Here is a 24942-nt window from a genome sequence, read left to right on the forward strand (position 1 = left end):
TTGATGCATATTATCTTGGCAAGTACAAGGAACCCGAGCTGGAGCAGATGGTTCGAGATATACAATCAATGGGGTTGTCTTACCTGCTAGCATTTCGGAAGAATTGGAACAATGAGCTGATTTGTCAGTTTTATGCTTCTTATCATCATGAGAGAGACCAGACCGGTGCTGTGGACATTATTCACTGGACCACGGAAGGCAAGCACTATAAGGTGGACTTTGTCAATTTCTCTCGCCTTCTAGGTTTGGGTCACAGTGACCGGACTGCAAATCAGCTAACTGAGTATGAGGATCTTGCTTTGGAGGAATATCAACACATGTATCTTGAGGGTCACAGGGCTGATGGACATACCACATTTCTGAAACCATATTATTATGTTCTGAATAACATCCTGAGACAGATATTGTATCCGAAGGTAGGTGACTCCACCTTTCTTCGTGATGGTTCACAGAAGGTGCTTCAGCATTTTGGAGATGAGTTTGAGAAGTTCTCCATCAGCCGCTATATCTGGTATAAGATTCATGATGCTTCTGAGGATCCGATGAAGCATCTGCCCTATGCACCGTACATCATGCATATCATAGAGCATGTGTCTGGCATCCGTTTTCCCTATGACTCTAAGCATAAGGTCCTCAAGATATCCAACAAGACCTCTATCATTGCTGCTAGAGAACTCAAAGAAAAAGCTGAGGCAGCCCATGCTATAGGGAAAGGTCCTTCGGGTTCTCGCTCTCGCCGTGGTGCTGCCACCACAGCTGCTGCTACTGCTGCTCGATCATCCTGTGACGAGCCCCTCTCTTCATCCTCCTCCGGAAAGAAGCCCAGCAAGTTCAAGTTTCTAATGACCTACATGTTTGGACAGTGTTGTGCTAGTGCTCAGCGTGAGCACGACATGCAAGAGAGGCTATATCAATTGGAACAGCAAGCAGGAATTGTATCTTCTCCTCCGCCGCCTTTTGTGCCTCCTCGTGATCCGTTGGCTTTATATGATGAGGCTTGTGTGGCGTATGACAATGATGCTTCTTCTCGCCCACATGGCAAAGGGAAAGCAACTGAAGACGATGAGGAATATCAAGAAGAAGAAGATGATGAAGAAGACGACGATGGTGAGGAAAGTGACCAAGGCGATGATGATGACTCCGATGATGAGTAGTTGGTTTCTCATGAGGCCTATCCCTTTTGGCACTTGTTGATAAAGGGGGAGTGTTAGGCTTTGATTTATTGTAATAAGTTAGTCGGTCTTTATGTTTTGGAACTTTAAAACCTTTAGCATGTATGAACTATGTCGTGTGGTGGCAACCGTATGATGGACAACTATCTATTTATATGTGTGTGATGGATGATTGTAGGATAAGTAATGTTTTAATCTATCTTGTTTGCTTGTGCTTATCTCTACTTGTCATGATGAATGTTTTTTGTATGGCCATGTATTGCTTCAAGTTTCTACTTTGAAATCTTGGCCATCATATTTACTTGTGTGAAATAACATGTCATATTGCATCTCTTTTCACGTCTATATACTTGTTCACACACACTTGTTGCACCCCACGGATTACAAAATTTAGGGGGAGCTTTTGTCTTGGTGTATGCAAAGCATGTATACATGAGTCCAATTGAAATTCAAATTCATGCATACATCAAGGGGGAGCTCTCCATAAATTTTGGGGTTCAAAAAGCTTTAGATTCTTTCATTCCTATAAAAGCCTAAGTTGGTTGTCATCAATTACCAAAAAGGGGGAGATTGAAAGTGTATTTGCCCCCTATGTGGGTTTTGGTATATTGATGACATCTAAATTAGGGACTAATGTGATCTTAATGAGATATGTTGCAGCTATTAGTCCCATGAAAGATTCATAGAGTTGATAAAGATGAAATGGTATCCCTTAATTCTTGAAGTTGTAAAGGCGAACCAATTCAAAACGATCTCCAAAGGTTTTAATTTTGTTTTTGAGTTTAGGATCTGCCGCACTATAAAGAGGGATGCAAGTTTAGTTGGTCTGGGGAAGATAGAGTGCTCAAGCATTTAAATAAAATCAAAAGAGTGTCACTCTAGCACTTCACGAGCACATAGAATTATTTTCTGTGACTTTCGGTGTTGGAAGTCCCGACGTAAGTCGGAACTCCTGACAGTCAGAAGTCCCGACCTAAGCCAGGAGTCCTGGCACCTGTGCTTCTGACTGCTCGCTGTTTGTGCACGTCGGAAGTCCCGACGTTCACCGGGAGTTCCGACCGTCGGAAGTCCCGACGTTCGCCGGGAGTTCCAACACTGACCTGACCCAAGCCGGGAGTCCCGGCCTCAGCAGTGCTGGCTGTTTGATTAACTGTGCTCGTCGGAAGTCCCGACGTTTGCCAGGAGTTCCGACACTGACTTTCACCCGTGGACTTCTGACCCTTTGGAAACAGTTTTTTCTGCTTTCGTCGGAAGTCCCGGGATCTGCGTCGGGACTCCCGACGTAGATCTGAAAGGTTGGATCTTCACTTGGAGTATAAATACTTCTCTCTTCACTTCTAACCGTTACGGACTCATTTCACAGTTGACTCACTTCGTGCTGAACAGCTCCCAAGCAACTAAAGCACCCCTCTCCTTCCCCCTTTGCTCCAATCTTCGATTCCCTTAGTTTTTGAGTAAAAGGAGAGTGGATTAAGTGAGAGCATCACTTTGGAAAGCTTGAGCACTTGATTTCTTCGTCAAGCCGGTTGTGTTTGCGTCTTTTACTCTTGGGGCTTTGCCCCTAGCCAGCTAGGTGTTGCCCAAGAGCTTCCATCTTATGGAAGAACCTTGGGAAGTTTGTATCACCCTTCGATTTCTTAGTGAAAAGCTCAAGTGACCTTTGTGGTCGCTTTGAGAGAGGCAAGGAGGTGGAAAAGACTCCGACCTTAGTGGGCACCTCAACAACAAGGACGTAGGAGCTCCTTTGTGGGGTTGCCGAACCTCGGAATAAATCCTTGTGTCTTGCGTGCTTGTTGTTGTTGTGATTGCTTGAGATTACTTGTATGTGTTTGTCTCTTTGTCTCTAAAATCTCCATTTTAGGGTTTGGACTCGATCTACGGTTTGGAGACATTACGGCGTCAAGGGAGGACCCAACATCTTCACCAAACCACTAGGAAGTGAGGTTGTAAGTTTATTTATCCGCAAAGTTAAATTTGGCACTGCTTTTGTAGTTCACGTAGGCGTCGGAACTGCTGACGTTTGCGTCGAAACTTCTGACAACGTCGGGAGTTCCGACCCAAACGTCGGGACTTCCGACAGTGGCTGACAGATTTGAACTTAGTATTTACAGTAAATTTTTAGATATGCCTATTCACCCCCCCTCTAGGCATTGTTAGATCCTTTCACAGAGGATGGCCGGGTCCAGTGTCAGGGTGTCGTCGTCATCGAAGGTTGGCCGAGTAGAGAGCCGGCCCGGAGCGCCAGTAGGAGGAGCTGGCACAGGTGCAGGAAGACAATCCTGTAATAAAAAATCAAGTGACTCCGTAGGTGGTTTGGCAACCGCAAACGGAAAGTGAGTCTCATCAAAAATCACGTGACGGGAGACGATGACTTTGCGAGTGGAGAGATCGAGACAACGATAACCCTTTTGTGAAGAGGGATACCTGATGAACACGCAAGCTGATGAGTGAGGAGCCAATTTATGAGGTGTCGTGGCACTAAGATTTGGGTAGCATAAGCAACCAAAGACTCGAAGCAAGGAGTAGTCAGGCATCTTGTGATAAAGGAGGTGATAGGGAATACCATTATTGATGGAGGAAGACGGTCGCCGATTGAGTAGAAGAACGGCGGTGGCTAAGGCTTCGGCCCAGTAAGCTGAAGGCATGGCGGCATGAATCAAGAGGGTGCGAACGATATTGTTTAGCGTGCGCAATATCCGTTCAGCTTTCCCATTTTGAGCAGGGTAGTGTTTAGTTCCCAAAATAGGGTAGTGTTTAGTTCCAAAAATTTTGCAAAATTTTTCAAGATTTTCCATCACATCGAATCTTTGGATGCATGCATGAAGCATTAAATATAAATAAAAAATAAAACTAATTACACAGTTTAGATGAAATTCACGAGACGAATCTTTTAAGCCTAATTAGACTATGATTAGACACTAATTGCTAAATAACAACGAAAGTGCTACAGTACCATTTCCCAAAAAAAATCGCCAACTAAACAAGGCCCAGATGTGTAAGGGCAAGAAGTGCGAAGAAGAATGCCACGGCTAGCAAGGAAGGTAGACGTGGCATTGTTGATGAACTCAGTGCCGTTATCCACCTGAAAACACTGGACATGCAGGTTGAATTGGGTGTAAGCATAATTAGTAAAATCAACAATATGTGCATGAACCTCTGATTTATGCCGAAGAGGAAACGTCCAGCAATAATGACTATAATCATCAACAAGCACAAGATAATATTTAAATCCAGACACGCTAATAACTGGAGATGTCCAGACATCACAGTGAACAAGTTGAAAAGGTGCTGAGTAGCAAGACGATGAACTAGTAAAGGGCAGCCGTGTGTGTTTGCCAAGTTGACAGGCATGACAAATACCACAGGCTACATTATTACAAGAGATAGCTGAAAGTTTATTAAGTGTAGCTATGGCTGCAGGTGCTGGATGACCAAGATGTGAATGCCACAATGAGGAGGAGATGGTGGCAACATGATAGGCTGCAGCAGGCTGACTGGAATGTGGAAGGGTGTAGAGCTCCCCGCCACTATTGCAACACAGAATCTCGGTCTTGGTCTGCAGATCCTTAACAGAGAAGCCAAAAGCATCAAACTCAATGGAGCAGTTATTGTCGCGAGTAAACTGACGAACAGATAACAAATTTCGAACAAGATGTGGAGCGACAAGAACATTATTGAGTTGAAAAATATGAGCAGCTATAGGAAGAATGAAAGTGCCACGACTAGAAATTGGAATGGAGGACCCATTGTCGATTGTGATGAAGGATGGCGAATGAGGTAGATGGGAAAGAAGGATACCGTCGTGGGGGGACATATGAGATGTAGCTCCTGTGTTGAGGACCCAGGGGCTGGCGCCTCCCTACAGTGCCATCTGGTTGAGGGAGGCAATGAGAGCGCCCTGATCCCAGCCACCGGACGTAGAAGGCGGTGCGAAGGACGTGTGGGCCTGCGGCAGAGGTGCCATTGAAGGATGCCACTGCAGCTAAGGATCCCATGGAGAAGGACCAGCCCACGGGTTCATACAGATCCAAGGACCAGTCGGCTGAATGCCGGGGCCGGGACGCCCGCCCAGGAGGCCCGAGGACGTCGCTGGGGGCTGCTGGTGGCGACTGCCACCGCCGTTGTTGCCTCCATGCACACCATAGCCGCCCTTGCCCTTGTCGCCGCCTCCACGCGCACCATAGCCGCCGCCGTTGGGGTTGGTGCCGGAGGACGAGGAGCGGCAGGAAGGGGAAGTGCAGGCTATGGTCGCTGAAGTCGTGGACGGGGCGACGGCAGTAAGGGCGGTGTCGGAGGAGACCTTGGCATCGTTGGCGAGGCGGATCTCCTTGAGCCGAAGGGTGTTGTGTGCGGAGATGAACGACGGAAGGACCGCCGCACTGGCGATGATGTCCGCCGTGTTGGCGAAGCGTGGATTGAGGCCGCGAAGAAGGTTGAGGACCAGTTGGGGCTCGGAGACGGTATGGCCAACGTCGCGGAGAGCGTCGGCCGTGTGCTTCATGCGTTGGGCATAGGCGTCGATGGACAAATCACACTGGGTCATAGAGTGGAACTCTTGACCTAGGACGACGATGCGTGTCTCCTGGTTTGCCTGAAACAGATTGGTAATGGCAACAAAGAGATCACGGGCAGTCTGCTCAGGTTCCATGGCGAGGTCGAGGACGCTGTCGTCGATGCAGCCATACATCCAACTCTGGACGCAAGCATCTGGCTGTGACCATGTGCGATCAGTAGGACGTGCCGGGATGGAGCCGTCAAGGTGGCCAAGTAGACCGAACTTGACGCACATAGCGGTGAAGAAGGCAGACCACTTGGTGTAGTTCGGCAGCTTGAGATCAAGGGTGATCGGCACGTGCTGGCGCACGCTGATGGTCGTGTAAGAGAAGATCACAGGAGCAGGGGTGTCTGTCATGGCCAGCATGGATGGGGATCCAGAGATCCCGGAGGTCGCGGTCGAGGAGGTGGCCATAGCAGGGGGGGCGGCGCCGAGAGGGGTGGTAGGGGGGGGCGGCGCCGGGAGAGGTAGGGCTAGGGCAGCGGAAGAGAGGAACCATAATTGGCCCGGTCTATGATACCATGTAGAGAGATAATGCACCGCACACCCAATAAGGGGGGTGGCCTTTCATATATATAGCCGAGAAGGCTTGGAGTACAAGTATATGAAATACAATACAAGTCAGGCTATACATATCTATTTATATCTCTAATAGGTAGGATCTCCATCAAACATTAACGATATCCATTCTTAGCTACAATTTGTTATCATCTTAAGAGTATTGAAAGGAACTCAATGAGGATGGTATAACTGGTACTATGGTAGCATTGACTATTGAGAGCACTCTGCTCTCTTTATTAACGAGACATAAATAGATAAATTATATGGTCTTGTTTAGTTAGTGGACAAACATATCCACACATTAGTTTTTGGTTTATGGAATAAAAACCTGTTGCCTTTTGTCTTATTGTAGTTTTATTTCTTTTGCACTTTCTATTCTCATCCACTTGTCCGTTATTCCTATTATTCCCACCTTAATATTTTGGTTTGGTGATCTCAAGTATTTTTCTTAATAGTTGTAATTTTAGTTTGCTCTTTTCTGTAATTATTTGAATATTTTCTTTATATAGCATGTTATGCTATGTACTAAAAAGGTTAAGCTCGCTGGCTTGGTGTTTTTTTGTTAGGTACTGTGAATGCTTTCAAGAACTTCAATACTGTGATGGCTGCAACTGTTCAAATTGTGGAAACACTGTTGGGAATGAGAATGCCAGAAACGAAGCAATTGAGGCAATTCGTCAACGTAATCCGTCTGCTTTTCAACCTGAAATTGAAAATGGCCCAAATACACTCAAATGTTCGAAAGGTACTATCCTTCAATAGTTTTCTTTAGTTATGTGTTGGTAGAATCATATTATGCTATATGAACCCAACAGCAGTTCATGTGTCCTCGCTATCTGTTCCAGAGTCAATTTATTTTAGTTTTTTACTGACATAGATTGTTTTTCTGCTAATTATCAATGAATAGGCAAAGCAAGGTAATGCAGATGTTTATATAGCATATTCATTACTAACTCTGTTTCTTTAGCACATTGTGCTTACTACTGTAAAAAAAAAAGGAGCGTACCTAGTGCAGAGAGCTCCCACTCTGTGCGGGGTCTGGGGAAGGGTGTCAGTGGCAAGCCTTACTCTCGTCTGTGCAATACGAGGAGACCGCGACTCAAACCCCGGACCTTCCGGTCACAGGCGGTAAGACTCTACCACTTGCACCAGGCCCGCCCTTCATTGTGCTTACTACTGTACTTGGAACTAAATGGGCATGACATCCTCTGAGCTAACATTTTGGCTGGCTGATCTTTCCTGGATGCTCGCTGTTAGCTAGCATTCCTAGCAATTGAATGATCAACAGGCAGCATCTGGTCAAAGTCCAAGTTAATTTCATTTTCTTCTCCTCAATGTAATATATTCTTACTGAGTTCACAGTACCATCCAAATTAGCCTGAAAAGCTGGATATTAGTTAGCCTGATTGCCTGAAAAGCTTTACCGATTCTATCCAAATAAAGCTTCTCAGGTAATATTTTCAGGAAAGCTTTTCAGGTCTTTACTGATGCTACACGGCTAATATATTCTTCATTTTTTCCTAGGTCTTTTTTTTTCTCTATTAGTTAGCAGGATATTTAACTCCGCCTATGTTGGGATGCCTATGGTGTTCTAGCATAGCAGGTCCCAAGCCCTGATAAAGGAGGAGGGTTGTGTTAGGCTTGGCGAGCCAATGTAAAAACTTAGCCACTAGTATGGAGTATGGAGTTAGCAGGATATTTATCTGTTTTCTGAAATTAATTCTGAAATGAGCCTAATCTGTATTTATTTGTGCTATTTCCTAACCAATACACTCTAGTTTCTTTGCTTGAGCTGCATGTGACCACTGTCTACTTGTAGGATAATTCTGGAGCAGTGCCTCTTGTACCAAAGTACCATAAAGGTTGTCATTGCAAGAAGTCAGGATGCCTAAAGTACTGTGAATGCTACCAAGCAAATGTTTTTTGCTCCAAAAATTGTAGATGCATGCGCTGTAAGAACTCTGAAGGAAATGAAGACAGAAACTTCAATTCAAAGGGACCATGCATCTGACAGAAATCACATTCAACAAGCAGCTAATGTAGCATTCAATGGTACTGTTGGATCATCAGGATATATATGTTCTCTGAGTAGAAAAAGATCTCATGAAGATGCCCTAGGTGTTAGGATAAAGTCTGAAGGAAGCATGCCAGAGACACAATATCAACAGGTATGTTCTCTTACTTCCAAACCATTTGATCAGCACCAAATACACTGCATGCATGATGCATGAATTCTGAGATGCAAAAGGAATTTAACCAAATACTGAAGTAACTAGATAATTTCTTCTTGTTATTGACATCACTATTCCTTGGATGCTTCTGCTGAAGGACACTAGCAGTTTCATTCTTTTCATTGTCTTTGTTTCTACGATATATTTTTTGACAAATGCTCATTTATTTGTCTAACTGTTATTTTTGTGACTGTTCTTGTGTGCTAGGGTAACCATGCAGATGTTTCACTGCTTGCACCAGCACCCTGTTCCACAGGATTTGATAGGCACAATGCTGCCAATTCTAAATCAAATAACCCAACCTACAGGTAGGTTGAAAGGTATTTAGCCTTTTTTTTAAATAACGCAAGAGTTGATCAAAATAAGCTGGTGTCCTGTTAAGGACATGGAATTACTCAAGTGCCCAACCAACCAACCAACACAAAAGGTGCTCTAGGCCCTTTGGTCTACTTCATAAAGGGAGAAAAAACTTGTCTGATCTGGTGCCATCCTGGAGGGCACTACCCCTCACAGCAACTCCAAGAGCTTCTTTATATCCTACCTTATTGATAGGAATAGAGATTTTGGTGAAAAAAGTGCCCTCCAATAGCCTCTTTAATTAGATCTCCAAATGCTGCCATTCTCTATTCCGGATTTCTTTCATAGCCAAAGATGAAGAGCAGGGTTGGCTCTCTAGAGTGCGCACAAGATATAGAAATGTAAATATGTTGTTGGAGGGTCGAAAGACTTACAATCTATAACATAATGTATATCTAGATACGTAGCAAAAGCTATGTATCTAGAAAAGCTAAAAATGACTTACAATTTGGAATGGAGGGAGTAACAAACAATTTTGTTCTCCTCTCTGTTTACTCTATGTACCTTCTGATGAGATGTAATGTTTTATCAAGTCTCTGCATCTCCAACAACACAAGCACTAATGTGTGATGAACAAAATACCACATTTGGAAATGAGCCTGCATCTCCAACAACACAAGCACTAATGTGTGAAGAACAGAATACCACATTTGGAAATGAGCCTGCATCTCCAACAACACAAGAACTAATGTGTGAAGAACAGAATACTACATTTGGAAATGATTATAGAAGTTCATTTCCTTTGGTTTCGCGTGATCAAGATATTTCTGAGATAAATGCTGTGCAAGAAAACCTAGTATTGACTGGGCTGCGACAGTATCTCTGTACAATTATCAGACGTGGAAGAACAAATGGTGAGTCTCTTATTGTTGTGGCCTTCATAAAATGTGTCATTCAGTTTTTTACATGTGGATGCAATGCTACCGTGGGACATTTAAACCAGCAAAATCTGACCATTTAAGATTCATCAAATCTGAAAGAATATCTCATCTGGAAACAGGATCCCTATGTATGGAAATCGACTCTAATTTAGCACTCATTAATCGCAACATTTATTGATGAAATTTGGAAATATTTATGCGAAAGGTTGTTACTTTACTTGGTAACATCAACCGAAGCTATGAGTCCCATGCTTTTCCATATATCCATCTATTCTTTCCCTTTTAATAACCAAGATCCTAGAAACTAGCACTTCTCGCTCAAGCATAGACCACCGGTCCTATTGTTTCCTTTCTAATAACCAAGATCCTAGAAACTGGCACGTCTCACTCAACCATAGACCACCGGTTATTAGATCTAGTCCTCCGCGAGAACTAAGAAATTCTGAATATTTGGACCCATGCAACTATGATCTGCTTATCGTTATTATAGAAAATTGAGTAGGTGCAGCTTCCATACCCACAAATGCATGTCCTTTTAATGATTACATTCAAATGAGATTTCCATTTTTGACATTGGTGCTTATGTCGCAGAACACAAATCCTCATTAGAAGCAGCAATGGAATTGGATGCCGGACAGCATCATGGAGCACCACCTGCTTTTTCTGCAATAGAAGCTGAAGAAAATTTTCCTTCTTCAAGCACTATTGAAACCCCAAGAACTAACCAACAACCTACACCAAATGGTGGATCGAAAGATAGTATTGGTCTATTGGAAGCTAAATAAAACTAGGTGCAGAACTCGGCCTCTTCATTTCAAGACGCCTGCACTGCAAATGATTTCTGTACATAGATGGGCATTGGGCAAGATAGATAGTATAGTCCTTGTTGCCATATCTGGCAACCGGCCTTGTAGGAACAGGACAACCATTCATGAGACGTTTTGTAGCAGGCAGAAAAACAGTGCCTGCTACATTTATGTAGTAATTCAATAAATGATAATTCATTGTTTGATGCTCGAGTTGACTGACTCTGGTTTTGTGTAAAGCTGATCCTTCCTGATTTGATTACTGAAAATAATCTTCAGTTTCCAGGCTGTGAGTATGCGAATACGTTGCCATGTTATGTGAAGTTGTATTTCCATGCACATAATCTTAAAATTCTCGGCGGCGGACAAGTAGCAGCAGTTGTATTGTATCCTTTGGTTTTGGCGTACATAGTTGTCCTCCGAAGCTGAAATATTGGTTTAACTGCAAAATAAGAAAAAAAAAATCATTCACCGACTGGTTGAGGAACTGTTTCTGTAATTCAAAAGGATGGTTAAATCATGGCAGATCACTTGTGACATGCTGCATCGTTTTCCGTCTTCTCACAAGTTTCTTTGATCATGGAAACTATACAGAATCCAAAATGTTATTGGAATTGGGCCTGTCTCCTTGTCAAGTGCTTGTTTCAGCCGCTAGATCTTCATCCAACAGCTGTGGGCCGCCAATTCAAAATAGCAGGAGACTGCGAACGAGTAATTCTGAATGTCAATTTCACGAAAGAAGAGTGTCCTGTAGCAAAATCTGCCTATTTGTTATGATTGAAGTAATACCAACAGATAGACAAATTAAAGTGGAAGGGGTGGTCATATCCCCACGAGCGGAAATGACTTACTCCCTCCCCACAAAAAAATGTCATTCTCGCTTCCAAACATTTTTAACTTTAACAAAATATATATAGGAAAATATTAATATTTATAATACATAATTAGTATTATTAGATAGTTCGTTGAATTTATTTTTATAATAAACTTATTTAAAGATATAAATGTTTGCTAATATTTTCTATAAACCTAGTCAAACCTAAGAAAGTTTGACAAAGTCCTATAGCGATTTTTTTTATGGGACGAAGGGGTATAGGTGAAAGCAACAGATCGAATTGACATCCACCTCATCGATCAGTCCTGTCCTTGTCGCAATCAATCAATTAGATTGGGCCGATACGGTACACTAAGGGGGTGTTTGGATCCTGTGACTAAAATTTAGGAGGTGTCATATGAAGGTGTCGCATGAGGTGTTCGGATACTAATAAAAAAACAAATTACAGAATCCGTCAATACTCCACGAGACGAATTTATTAAGCCTAATTAATCCATCATTAGCACATGTTTACTGTAACACCACGTTGTTAAATCATGGACTAATTCGGCTTAGAAAATTCGTCTCGCGAATTAATCACAAACTGTACAATTAGTCTCGCGAACTATAATCCATCATTAGAAGATTCGTCCCCGGCTCCCCGCCGCCATGGCCCGGCCGTCCTGACTCCTGGTTGTTCTTGTTCGCTGGATCACGGTATACCTTGTTGGTGCAACACTGATAGCACTGGTACCTGGTTGGTGCAAGCGACTAACACGAGAAGACGACGCACTGATAGCGGCACATATTTCAATTATTTATTACGTACGTATTGAACATTGTACAAATGACAGCGACAAACAGAGTGATCAGGTACAATTAAGGCATGCCACTCTGTTCATAGAAACTCTGCCATAGTTATAGTTCAAGGCACCAAAACTGTTACAGCTATGCAAACACATTTATTTTTCATCATTTCTGTGCCTCCTGTTTGTGTTCACGGAGGTGTTTTGATCTGCGAAGCAGCCGTCGACGGCTCATCCCGCCAGCCAGTATTCTGTATTCTTCTGCTTGACAGCACCTCACATGCGTGACCTCGCCGAACCTTGCTGCGATGTCCCTGGTGCGCTCTGCGGCGAATATAAAAAACGGTTAGCATGACGAACAGCCTGCTCCAGTATACGACATAGCATCACACTATTTTCTGCAGCAACAGCAGTACTCTAGACAGAGGTAATTTTATGCTCAATGATTAGCACAAGACCAAAGGTAAATTCGCATCTATATCAAAATTGAAAATCTATGTGCATCTATATTAAATAAATTGCACTCCCAACGTTGATTAGCAAAGAATCAGACGTCCTACAAGGTACACTCTCATGAGAGTGCTGAGTGAGAACTTACCAATGGTACACCACTTTTAGCTCGTTGTTCCAAATACGATGATGGTTTAAAGAAGGGACCATAAATTTCAGCCCACTTGCTTAGCTTCGAATGTATGTAAGGTGCTCCAACAGTGTCAGCCCAGAAGACAAGACCACCCCTGCAAAAAAAAAATGTAAATTCAAACTAAATACTCATAATAGGCACACCTACTTAAATCCATAAACAATTGTAGAAATGCATAAATGGTAATGGAGGACAATAATCATTGCATTAAAAGAGGTTTAGCTTGTATTGACACTAAGGGCTGTCGATACTTGCATGATGTAAAGATAGAATTTGGTTCAATATTAATTACAACTCTCTGCAGAATTATGTATAAGTCAAGTATACAGGAGTCTCGTACATTTTAAACAATGAGGAACCAGATCAATAACTAGATAAACTATACACATGTTAGATACCATATGCCACACAATCATAGGATCATAGCTTAGCCCGCGTAATTATTAGAGTAGGTACATTTGTTGTACCAGTGCATTAGCAAGGTGCTAAATTTTAAGACATGTCACTCAAGTTTATTTCCAGAAATTGCAAATCCCACCCATTGCATTGTCTATATATGATCTATTAAGTGTTCCTCCAGGAGTATCATCAACCTGTGGTTTTAGTGAGACTTGGGATTCATGGATTCAAATTGTAAATTCATTCAGCAAAAGTGAGCAAAAATGAATGTGCCAGGGATGAAAAACTGCAGGTTCAATGGAAGTAAACAAAACATATCATTTTGTACCGAAGTAACTATATAAACATATAAATACAGTTAAAAGTTCAAGCAATTCTTACCTGTATTTGGGAAAGCCCATTCCAAGAACAGAAGCAATATCAAGATCAGAAGCTCGAATTACAACATTTTCATCCATAACCCTGCATGCCTCATTCACAACTGGGAAGAAAATCATCTCCAAAATATCTTGATCCGTTAAAGTAACAGGCTGCAAAACATATAATTTGGTCAAATAAGGATCTTACTCAACACAGGAATAGAATGAAAATTCTAATAAATGCACAAGCCATGTGTTAGACAGGAGTGAGAAAACAATACCTTTCCACCAGGCATTGCGTTTGCCTGCTTTCGGAACTCCTCAATCACATGCTGAACACTAGGGTCTGGCTTTGGCTTCCCACCCTTCTCATAAATGTAGTAACCATTACCATTTGCCTTCCCTGTAAAACAGTAATTTGGAAATTTCACTTCTCAAGAAAAATATACAAAATGTGCATTCATCTATTGACTGGTTTGTGCCATCATATAAGATAAGATCAAATTATGAAATAAGCAAAAGTAGGTTAAGAAGTATACCCTGTCGTCCATCCTTTACCATCAAGTCCACGAGGTTAGATTCCAAATTTCTTTCTCCAAAGGCATCAGCGTAGATATCTTTTACTGCCAAGGCTACTCCATACCCAGCCACATCTTGGAGTCTACAGGGCAACAAGGAAAAATGTCAAATATAAGAACTCACATGAATCATGGAAGCAAAATTTAGAACAGTCAACCAACAATAGCCATTTAAGAATCAACAGTGCCTCAGATCTGCATTGTTCATTTTAACAAGCTAGCTAAGGCAGAGCACAGCATACTAAGGATGTCACATTATTCTTTGTCCAGGTGATGGTTGATTCCCATCTGGAAAAGGAAGATAAGTTGGACCAATAATCTAGTACTGAACAAATTCACAATGGTTCAAGTCCCAGAATAGCACTATCTACATTTTAATTTGACCTAGGTTCAACCATAAGGGTATAATCAGAAGCCTGGCCCACGTGTTGACAGGATGCCAGTTTATTTACAGTGCCATTAGTAAAAAAATGTGGTATGACTTCACAAGGATAGTTTCATTAACCTTTTGTATGAATTGCACTTCCTACATAATTTTGTACAATTAAATCCTTTCTCAAAATGAACATTTATAATGGCCATCTAATACTACATACAAATGTTAGGAAACAGAGCAAAGAACTTACTGAAAAGGTCCCATTGGCATGCCGAAGCTGCTTATTACTCGATCAATTCTGAAAACATCAATACCAAGACTGACTAGAAGATGAGAACCCTGTGTGTAAGGAAAAAATGTACGGTTGACTGCAAATCCTGTGCAGTTGCCGACCACAACAGGGACTTTCTTTATTATCTTCCCAACGGTGATGAGATCAAGGATAGCTTGTGGTGATGTCTTCTCCGTCCGGACAATTTCAAGCAAGGGCATAATATGAGCAGGGCTGAAAATAACATAGCATAATAGCATTAGCAACCTGTGGATATTAGAAATCTGTAGTTCAACTGAAAAACTGCAGTACATGTTCTTTTATTTTAACAAATGTGTTAATCCATAATTCATAAGCATACTCATACTCCAGATGTTATTAGCTTTTGCACCACTAGTATTCAAGATCTTCCACAAATCCAGTAATCAGAATTCACGAACCTGAAAAAGTGAGCCCCTATAATTCTATCTTGAGAATTTGTCTTCTCGCCAACAACATTCAAATCAATGGTGGATGTGTTTGTCGCAAGTATGCAATGTTTCGGACAGATTTTCTCAATGTCAGAAAATATTGATTGCTTCAAAGGAATCTTCTCGATAACAGCCTACAAGAGAGGAATGTGTCACAACCACCTAACAAACAAATATTCTATGAGCATGTATGTAACTAAATACAGTTCTCATGAGATTCGTGAACACAAAATGTAGTTCAATCACAACAGATTCAAAAAACGTATGAACACTAACCTCAATAACCATATCAACATCCTTGAAATCTGAATAATCCAAAGCGCCCTTGAGAAGCGACATGGCCTTGTGCATCCTATCCTTTGTTAGCGAACCTCTTTTGACCAGGCCCTCAAGATTACCTGTTACAAAGATTGTTAGATTTACTAGTAAGGTAACTTATAAATTTAACTTTAAAGACAATCCTAAAGCTCAAGCACATGGAGAACTCAAAAAGGCATAGATACACTAGAACATTTTCTCAAAATATGCAACAGCTGTATAAAGAGATTGACCTGCTACCATTTTCTCTCCCCTTTGCAGAAACTGAGGGTTTACTTCCTTGAGCACAACAGAAATGTTGCTAACAAGAAGTGATGTAACAATTCCAGAGCCCATCAGACCACCACCAATAACAGCAACTTTTCTAATTGGCCTTGGTTTCAGTTGAACATCAGTTACACCTGGCACCTATACATAATCAGCAGCATAAGTCACTGCAGCAATTTAGCTTCACTGAACTTGACTTCATCTACAGCTTTTTTACTATTTTTTCTATTTGAAGAAATCCAGTCATGTTACTACAATACAAATGAACAAATTCTGCATATAAACATCAGACCATTTCTAAATAATTAAAAAGGAAGGGTGATGCATCTAAGGTTTGAAGGTATTCAAGGACTGGATGACGATTTGATGGTAAATCATAAAAGAAAGGTAAACTACACTGGAAGGCAACCTTTGTCGTGGAACGTTGTGAAAAGAAAACATGGACAAGAGCCTTTGATGTTGGTGCTATCACCAGCTCCTTGAAAACCCTGGCTTCCTGCATTTATTGGTGTCTGTTAAGTAAACATGTAAATAGTCTATATAGTTAAAAGCAGAAGAAACAGGAATGTATCATCCACTATTGCGAGGTGTTTACTATTTTTAGTCAAAGAGCATTGATCCCAGCACAAATGCCAAAATAAAGCTAAGATAGCCTACACTCCATTGCAGGATTATTTCATATATATAAGTTTTACATAGCCTATGGAAATTCCTGAGAAATAAGATGCCGAGCTAACTGTATAACTAAGAGAAGTTGAAAATAGTAGATATTCTCGCCTCAATTCCCTATTTGAAGGAGACAGGTACAGACACATACCTTCAAAACACCAGCTTGGCCTCCATATAATATGCCTTCTTCCATTACATCAAGGCAGGCCTGGTGCTGTGGCATGTTTGGTGCAATCTTCATTGCTTGTTGTCTTGCTGCATTTAATACAGCACGAGCTTCAGATAGTGATCCAAGCTTATCTGTTCTGCCAAGAGATTTCATCCAAGGTTTACGGCAATTAGCAATTTCCAGAGCCCAAAGACGTGATGTCTTTATCAATTCATCAGGAGAGCAAAGGGCATCAATCAAACCACGTTCCTTCCCTTCCTTTGCCGTAATGAACTTACTTTGCTGTTAAAGTCATACCAGATGTCCAATTCAGAAGACTGAAACATCACATGCTAGATCATTACAGTAATTAACTAAAAACATGGAACTTGTTTACAGACAGGTCATTACATCCACAGTTCACAAAATAAGTAACTGGATGCCTACTGATTGGCTTCTCTTGAATTAAATGAAGGTTATGGTAGAAATAAATACACACATTAAAGATTTAAGCAAAGATTCATATTTATGATCTCTCTTTTTTTCCCCGAATTTGTTCATCGCTTGATATCAGACTAAGCAGTCAAATATAAATCAATATGCCAAAATTTTCTAAAGCAACAAGACGTGGCTTCGCTATTCAGCGTGGACAATTTGACATTGCCTAGTTTCGAGTATGGAAATTATCTACATTTGACCCAAAAGTTCGCATGATTATATGATCAGAAACAAGCAAATATCACAGGGTGAATCTGTAATAGTGAAGGTAAACTATTATATATTCTTCTGGAACAAGCATATGATTATGGACAAGTACCCACTAAAATATCCCCTTCAGACATCTTCCCTTAAGCCTCCCATCTGACCAGTTCTGCCATTGGATAAATTGTTACTGGTCGTTTCATCCCTTTCCTACCCTGGACACCATAATAATTCAACTCCTGGACCCACTTCCCCGTCCACATGGACACCATCCATACAATTCAGTAGCTTACAATTACTTACAGCCTAAAATTATATACTGAAATCAAGGTTGATTTCATGGGGGAAAAACTAGTTTTTACCAAGTTAAAAGGAAGAATTCACTTATACAAGAAACAGTCAAACAGATGAACTCAATTACTCACCAGCATCATTTCAATTGCTTTGGGTAGACCTACAAGCCTCGGCAGACGCTGGGTACCTAGATAATAAGTTAACACAGTTAGATCCAAGACATGATAGAGTCCAATACGAAGCCGGGTAACTGTAGAAATAGTTCTCTGTTCAGGCACAGATATATCCATACCTCCAAATCCAGGGATGATGCCAAGGGTTAGCTCTGGCAATCCAAGTTGAGCTTCAGGAGTAGATATCCGAGCATGACAACCCTGAACATATCATTTACGGATAAAATGGATTTAGACTAGGTTCGGCAGCCAGCTTAACAATCAGCTCTGACAACATCTGGCAGAAATGGCATACCATAGTCAACTCTAGGCCACCACCCAACGCGAGACCTTGAATGGCTGCAACAGAAGGTTTTTTGCCCTCTGCAAATAAATGGGTCCAGGAATTGTGATATTGGTAGAAACAAAAGCATTTGCAAAAGGTTACAATTGCATACAAGTGATGTGGCAAAAAAAAACTATACCTTCCATCATGTTTGACACAAGCTCGACGGATACGTCCGGCATAAGTGATACATCCCCTGCATGCCACCAATGTTGCACATGTAAGCAAAGGAACAGGCAAACAGCTCCCCATAAGCAGAAAACCTAGCATAGAGCTAACAACAGTACAAGTGAAAGGCATTCCCTTACCAGTCTGATGAACCTTTGTGAAAACGTTGATATCAAATCCTCCACAGAACTTGCCTCCAGCACCTAGGCAATTCAGAATCCAGGACAACGACAAGAATCAGAAACAGAGCATCTCTTTCGCATACCAGTGTACGGATTTCGCAGCGCATCCAAATTAGTTACCAATTAAACAAAACAAAAACGGTTAAAAATGTGAATTATGTCGAACAACTTGAAAAGGTATCAGGACACTTTCAGTTTAATAGAAAGGTAGAGCAAATACATAAATATCTGCCCAGCGTTGTCGAGGAGCATTTAAATGCAATGCTCTATTATCAAGTATCAAGTATAGAACAAGGGCCCTGTTTTCTTGTTTCCACCACTTGAGTTCTATCTCTGCCTCCTTGAGCAAGGTGCTATCTCCAGAGGCCAGCGCAACTGGCAAGTAAGTAGGCAGTTCAAGGTGGACTGGGGTGAGCAGAAATAGTAGAAAACTAGGAAAGCGACGTTTCCACGACTATCCATATCAAACGTGGTCCGTGGATAGCACCAAACATTAAGATGGCTGGTATACTACAGAGAGTAGAGACAAGATCCCCACTCCCCAATATAAAAGGAGATATATTATCTAATGATAGTTGATAGAAGACCAAATTAAATAATGAAGAGGAGAGATGAGAGATCTGACCGGTGAGCACGATGGCCTTGACGTCGTCACGGCGCATGGCCTCCGCGTACTTCTCCTTGAGCCCGGCGATGACTGCAGGCGAGAGGTTGGGGAGCAGGACGGGATTAGACCGCAAAAACGAAACTCCACCGAAAGCAAAACCACGGAAGAATTGAACACCGAGGAAGAAGGAGGCATCGGTCGGTCGCTTACTGATGGGATGGAGCGCGTTGACGGGCGGGTTGGCGATGGTGATGAGCGCGACGCCGTCGGCGCCCACCTCCATGGTGACCCGGATCGACCCCGCCGCCATGAGCACCGCCCGCCGCGGCGCGTAGGACGCCCGTGCTCGGTGGCTGGATCACCGCGACTCCGCGAGATAGGAAGGGAACGATGGAGGGAGGGTGGGAGAGTGGGAAGGAGAGAAGACGGCCGGGGATTGCTGGGAAGGGTAAACGAAAGCTTCCACGGCGCAACCACTCGGGCCTCGGCTGATGGATGATGATGAGTTGGCTCTCACGGGGGGGCCGCCGATTTATTGGCCGGTGCGGTGGGTCGACTCGTGTGGGTGTGGCGTGGTCGCGTGGACCCTCCGGCACGGCCCGAGGCAAAACGCTAAGGCCACGTGTGAAAACACCGAGAATTTTTTTGTTCCTATATTTTTCTATACGGTAATACTTCTTATTATAGGTCGTCTATCGGTCGTGATGGACCTACCAAAATTTGCCATGTCTAAGATTTGATAAGAAAAATTTACTAAAATTTGGGCAAAAAATTTTGCCATGGATTTAGCATGCCAATTATAAGGTATTGATAAATTTTGGTAGCCAACTAAATAGCTGCCAAAAATTTGGCTTGCCCAAATTTTGGTAACTAAATTTTGGCCTTCGACTAATCAGGCTCTAAGTCACCAACTCTTGCGCCTGGCCCATACTGCCCCTCGCCCATGTCGCCTGCTCACTCAGTGCGCTGCGTGCCTCTGCTCTAGGTTGGAACTCGCCCTCACTCGAGGTCGCGCGGCCCCGCCCGCGTCCCCACCGCCCAGCTTGGACCCACGCATCCGTCACGGCCGTGCTCTATCCGCCTGCCAGTGCCCCTGCTAAGGTCCGTGCCGCCGATGAGCTCTGCACCGGCGACCTCCGTGTCACTCCGCGGCATCGAGCTCCGCGTCACTGAGCCTCCATTCATTCAAGCAGCAAACAGATGCTACGCTGAAAGCACATGTTGCAATATTATGTTTTAAGTGTTTCAGATGTATGTTGCAAGTGTTGTACATAGATGTTGCAAAAGTAGATCGATAAGTTGCACATGTTGTAATGGCTATACACATAGGTTTCAAGTGTATGTTCCAAATATTTCATCTGTTCCAGATGAATGTTGCAAGTGTTTTATCTGAATGTTGCATATACATGCATGTTGCAAGCATATGTTTCAAATGTTTTCAGGTGTTTCATACGTATGTTTGTGAGTGTTTCGTCTGGACGTTGCATATGTTTGTAATGGTTTTCAAATGTTTTCAGGTGTTTTCAGAAGTGTTTCACATACCTGTTTTAAGTGTTTCATTTGTCTTTTTTTATGTTGCATCTGGATGTTTCAAAAATAGATCGGGTGTTGTACATAGGATCACGTGGAAAGTGGCCGGTGGTGCGGACAACATTCGAAGCGGCATGAGCGACGTCCAGGGCGGCGCGGGCCCACTACTGGTGCGTTCTCTCATAAACCCGACGCGCTATGCGCTCGTTTGCTCCGTCTGAGCGGCAGCGTCCGGAAGCTAGCGCCCTGAACAGACATCTGGACGTTAGCAAGTCCATGTCCTATAAATAAAATTGAACTGATTCCCGTGGACGTTTCAAGTAGGTCCTAAAGTTTTATTTAAGATTCAGTTGCGACTAGTTAACAGGACATGTTCAAGAGCTAATTATAACCAGCTAAAAATTTGTTAAAAATTAGCCCTAGCTTAAGGGGACTAATTTATCAGCTAAGTCTATAACTAGTTGTTAGCCAACTAACTGGCTAATCCTACTTAATTTTAGCCCTAGCTGATCAAACATGCCCATAGTTAGCTGGGCAACAGAGCTAACTATTAGTTGGTTAATTATTAGTAGAGGTTGTTGGATTCAACATGTTTTGTGTATAATACTTTTGCTCTTTGGCGAACTATAGTAAGAGGGTACATAGATAGAGATGAGTAGATGGCAATATATTTTGACAAACTATTATCGTTGTCACTCCGTATTAAATAGGTTGGAGTAATAACTAGTGAAATAGTTGTAGCAGGGTGCCAAAATAATAATTACTTGGATTGTTTGAACCCACTCAAGCCAATTTATAGAAGATAACGAATAGTTGAATGAATCAAGACACTCCTTTAGCTACTAAAATTAGCGAGTGAGAATCAAAACAAACCTGCTACCTATTATCTGCTAAAGTAACTAACAATTACTATTGGTAGCAAAAGAATGTAAATTTAGGTCTAATTTGAGTCGAACTATGTTAAGTTTGACTAAGTATATGCAAAGTAGTATCAATAGATATCAATCTAAACAGACATACCATAAATATATTTTTAATCACAAATCTAATGATATTTATTTAACATGATAAATATTATTATCATTTACAAATTTGGTTAAATTTAATTAAGATGATATGACGGGACGGAGGGATTAGTTCATTAGTTGATGGAGAGGTGCTAGTAGACGCTAATAGTTCATATGCACTTTAACCACATATTAATATGTGGATCTAAACAGTCTCCTACGTACGTACTAATAATTAGCTAGCCAATAATCAATATGTATTAGCTATAAACTAGCTACCACTATCTGGTTAATACTGCTAGCTAACAGCTGCTAACTACTAGGTAGCTGTTGTTATTAGAATGGGTTGTATATATGAATTAACCTGCTAATAGATTGGTATAGATGGTTGGAAAGTTTGCTGGAGATGCAAATTATCCATGATGCCCGCAGTTACTTTTACCTAGTTCCATCGTAAATTAAAAGAGGGTCATATGAGGGTGTTGTTTGTCCATGCAGCAAGAACAAATAAAGCACAATGTGTTGGGTCTGTCTCAATTGTGTAGATGGCAGCTGTAACTTGTTTTTTTTTTTTTTGTGAATTACGCGAGTACAAACGTGGATGCTCAATACACACGCACGCTCACCCCTATGATGAACACACGTACCTAAACCCTACGAGCACCTCCAAAAGACTGTACCGGCACATCTTGAGATTGACGAAGACACCACAGACGCCTCGCTGTCGATGGAACGTCACATAACACTAAAAGCATAACGCCGTTAAATTCTGGAATAAATCTAGAAAAAATATGAGTACTCATACCAAGTCGAAAACTTAAACTCAGATGGACTGATTCCACCATAAGAAACATAACCAACTGAGTTAGGCTTAGTTCCTAGCTGTAACTTGCTTGTTCACGGCTGCTCAAACCTTATCTCCTACGCTCCTTCCAACGAAGACGATCAGCCGATGACCGACGAGCAAAAGAGACGGACATGATGTTGAGCTCCTTCTTGTCGCCGCTGGTAGTGTGGGTGGTGCCGACCAACGACTAGGTCGATAATATAGTGCGTATTGAGGTGGTGCACCTGGCGCTATGCTCCAAGTACAAGCTGATAGTGTGGATGTGACGACCAAGCCGATAATACTATTTGTAATACGCCGAGAATACAGAGGAATAATAGAGTAGCGTTGAAAAGTTTCCGTTACGATGGGATGGCCGCGGAAGCACGCGTAACGATGAGATGAGATATATAGGAAGAACGATAAAAAAAAAGCCGTGTCGGAACGTGACCCATCATGATCGAGGATGCCATGAACGCGGGGCCGTTTGGAACACATGAATTTCGCAGAAACGGCGTGAGAGTTTCACAGGAATTAATTTAATTTTATAGAAAAAATATAGAAACATAAAATATTTCCCGTGTTTCGAACAGGTCGTTATGTCGATACATGAGCGAAAAGAACCCAAGTTTTTAGAGCATCTCCAGCAGGTCCCACCAATAAGATGTTATCGGTGATTATCAATACTGTTTTTAGACTATTGGAGGAGATGATGCAACAGATCATCAATAATCTCCCCCGATATATATGGCTTACCGGTTAGATTATATTTTTTTATTTTATTTTTCTTTCCTATTCTCTCCGAGAACCAACACCGAGCAAGGGGTGTTTGGATCCAGCTACTAAAATTTAGGAGGTGTGTCGGGAGATGTGGCATGGGGTATTCGGATACTAATAAAAAAATAAATTACATAATCCGTCAATACTCCACGAGATGAATTTTTAAGCCTAATTAATCTGTCATTAGCACATGTTTACTGTAGCAAAACATTGTCAAATCATGGACTAATTAGGCTCAAAAGATTCGTCTCACAAATTAGTCGTAAACTATGTAATTAGTTTCGTAATTAGTCTATATTTAATACTCTATGCATATGTTCAAATATCCGATGTGACAGGAGGGCAAACACCCCACAAGTCTTCTTCCGCCCTAGCCGAGCGTGTCCATCCACCTCTGCCCCAGACATGGCGCCCGTCCCCTTCGGCCCCTCTGCCAGAGCGCCCCTCTCGCCCCAGCCATGGTGCCCCTCGATCCCTTCCGCCCGCAAATCGCATGCATGGCCACCGCCGCCCAATCCGCTCCCTGCAAGCTCAAGGAAGCCACGCCGCTGCCGTGCCTGCAAACGCCACTGCTGGAGCTCGACCACCTCAATCTGTTAGGATCAATGATTAGTACCTCTGTGTGTGTAACTCGTAGATCCGGGGAAGACCCTTCTCGCCTTTCACTGTTGCGGCACAGCAACAGCGTAGACACCGGTGTAGGGGCAGCTCCGGCTCGGTGGCGAGACAGCGGTCCGGTGTAGACCTACAGGGGAACGACGGCGGTGGTGGGGCACATCCCGTCGCTGACAGCACGACCTTTGATCGGATTAGGGTTTTCTGTAGGTGGGTGTGACGGCTCCTTTGAATCTCGTGAGCTGAGCCCAGTTCCCCACTCCTCTATATATATATGTGCTATGCGATAGGGGCCCACCAACCAGTTAGGATTGGACGCCCCCAATCAGGGCGCAGAGGCAAGGGCCCAATAGGCCGTTGGGCCTATCGGTGGAGATCAACTAACATTCTCCCCTTGATCTCATTCCATCTTTCAATTTCATATCATTTACTTTTGTTTATTCCATTACAGATTAGCGCATAGAGCATGTCTCATCGTCACGGTCCATTGTCGATAGACTTAACAGCTACAACACACTACTCTGTTCTGAAATAGATACTTATCTTTGGGCCTTCTTTTGTCCAGGAATTTTAGGCTTCCCCTTAAACCCATGCTAGCTACATATTCTCTGAACACCATATTCTCTGAACATGTTGGGTGGTGAGCCTTTTGTAAGTGGATCCGCAAGCATCTTTTCGATACTTATATGCTCAAGACTTATGACTTGATTCCGGACTTTATCTTTCACAACATAATACTCTATGTTAATGTGTTTGGCAGCACCACTTGACTTATGTTATGAGTATACTGTACTGCCTGATTACTATCGCAGTATCACTTAAGTGATCTATAGATGTCATCAACCACCTTCAAACCGGGTATGAACTTCTTTAGTCAGTTCACCTGCCTGTTGCCTCATAACACGCTACAAACTGTCATACATTGTGGACGATGTAGTGACAGTTTGCTTTGAGTTTTTCCATGAAATAGCTCCCTTTTGCGAGATGATAGAAAATCTACGTCTGGATATGCATTCACTCTCGCATAATCAGAATCTGAATATCCCACCATG

The 24942-nt window shown here is 42.4% G+C and overlaps 2 protein-coding genes and 1 pseudogene across 2 annotated transcripts; 1 reads left to right on the forward strand and 2 right to left on the reverse strand.

Moving 5' to 3' along the window:
* Positions 1–5154: 5154 nt before the first annotated feature.
* On the reverse strand, positions 5155–6084 carry LOC136468853 (uncharacterized). The gene has a single exon (XM_066467268.1). It carries the CDS (start codon positions 6082–6084, stop codon positions 5155–5157), a length of 930 nt encoding a protein of 309 aa, XP_066323365.1.
* On the forward strand, positions 6083–10542 carry LOC136468854 (protein tesmin/TSO1-like CXC 5; annotated as a pseudogene).
* A 1631-nt stretch (positions 10543–12173) lies between these two features.
* Positions 12174–19635, reverse strand: LOC136476157 (peroxisomal fatty acid beta-oxidation multifunctional protein). The gene is made up of 18 exons (XM_066473879.1): positions 19343–19635; positions 19151–19222; positions 18484–18546; positions 18315–18371; positions 18146–18213; positions 17970–18051; positions 17809–17864; positions 16682–16984; positions 16274–16360; positions 15831–16005; positions 15556–15677; positions 15250–15413; positions 14789–15043; positions 14124–14245; positions 13866–13987; positions 13607–13755; positions 12782–12920; positions 12174–12507 (listed from the first exon to the last, which is right to left on the reverse strand). The coding sequence occupies exons 1-18, from the start codon at positions 19440–19442 to the stop codon at positions 12460–12462; spliced, it is 2184 nt and encodes a 727-aa protein (XP_066329976.1). The 5' UTR covers positions 19443–19635; the 3' UTR covers positions 12174–12459.
* Positions 19636–24942: the final 5307 nt, after the last annotated feature.

The sequence above is a fragment of the Miscanthus floridulus genome, chromosome 8, assembly GCF_019320115.1.
Source record: "Miscanthus floridulus cultivar M001 chromosome 8, ASM1932011v1, whole genome shotgun sequence".
Classification (NCBI taxonomy): Eukaryota; Viridiplantae; Streptophyta; class Magnoliopsida; order Poales; family Poaceae; genus Miscanthus; species Miscanthus floridulus.

Excerpts from the sequence above, each read along its gene's own strand:
- LOC136476157 (XM_066473879.1), bottom strand. The coding sequence starts at position 19,442 with ATGGCGGCGGGGTCGATCCGGGTCACCATGGAGGTGGGCGCCGACGGC. Across the intron at positions 18,052-18,145 it reads GTGGCCTAGAGTTGACTATG|GGTTGTCATGCTCGGATATC; the intron begins GTATGCCATTTC and ends TGATATGTTCAG. Across the intron at positions 12,921-13,606 it reads ATGGGCTTTCCCAAATACAG|GGGTGGTCTTGTCTTCTGGG; the intron begins GTAAGAATTGCT and ends TTTTTTTTGCAG.
- LOC136468853 (XM_066467268.1), bottom strand. The coding sequence starts at position 6,084 with ATGACAGACACCCCTGCTCCTGTGATCTTCTCTTACACGACCATCAGC.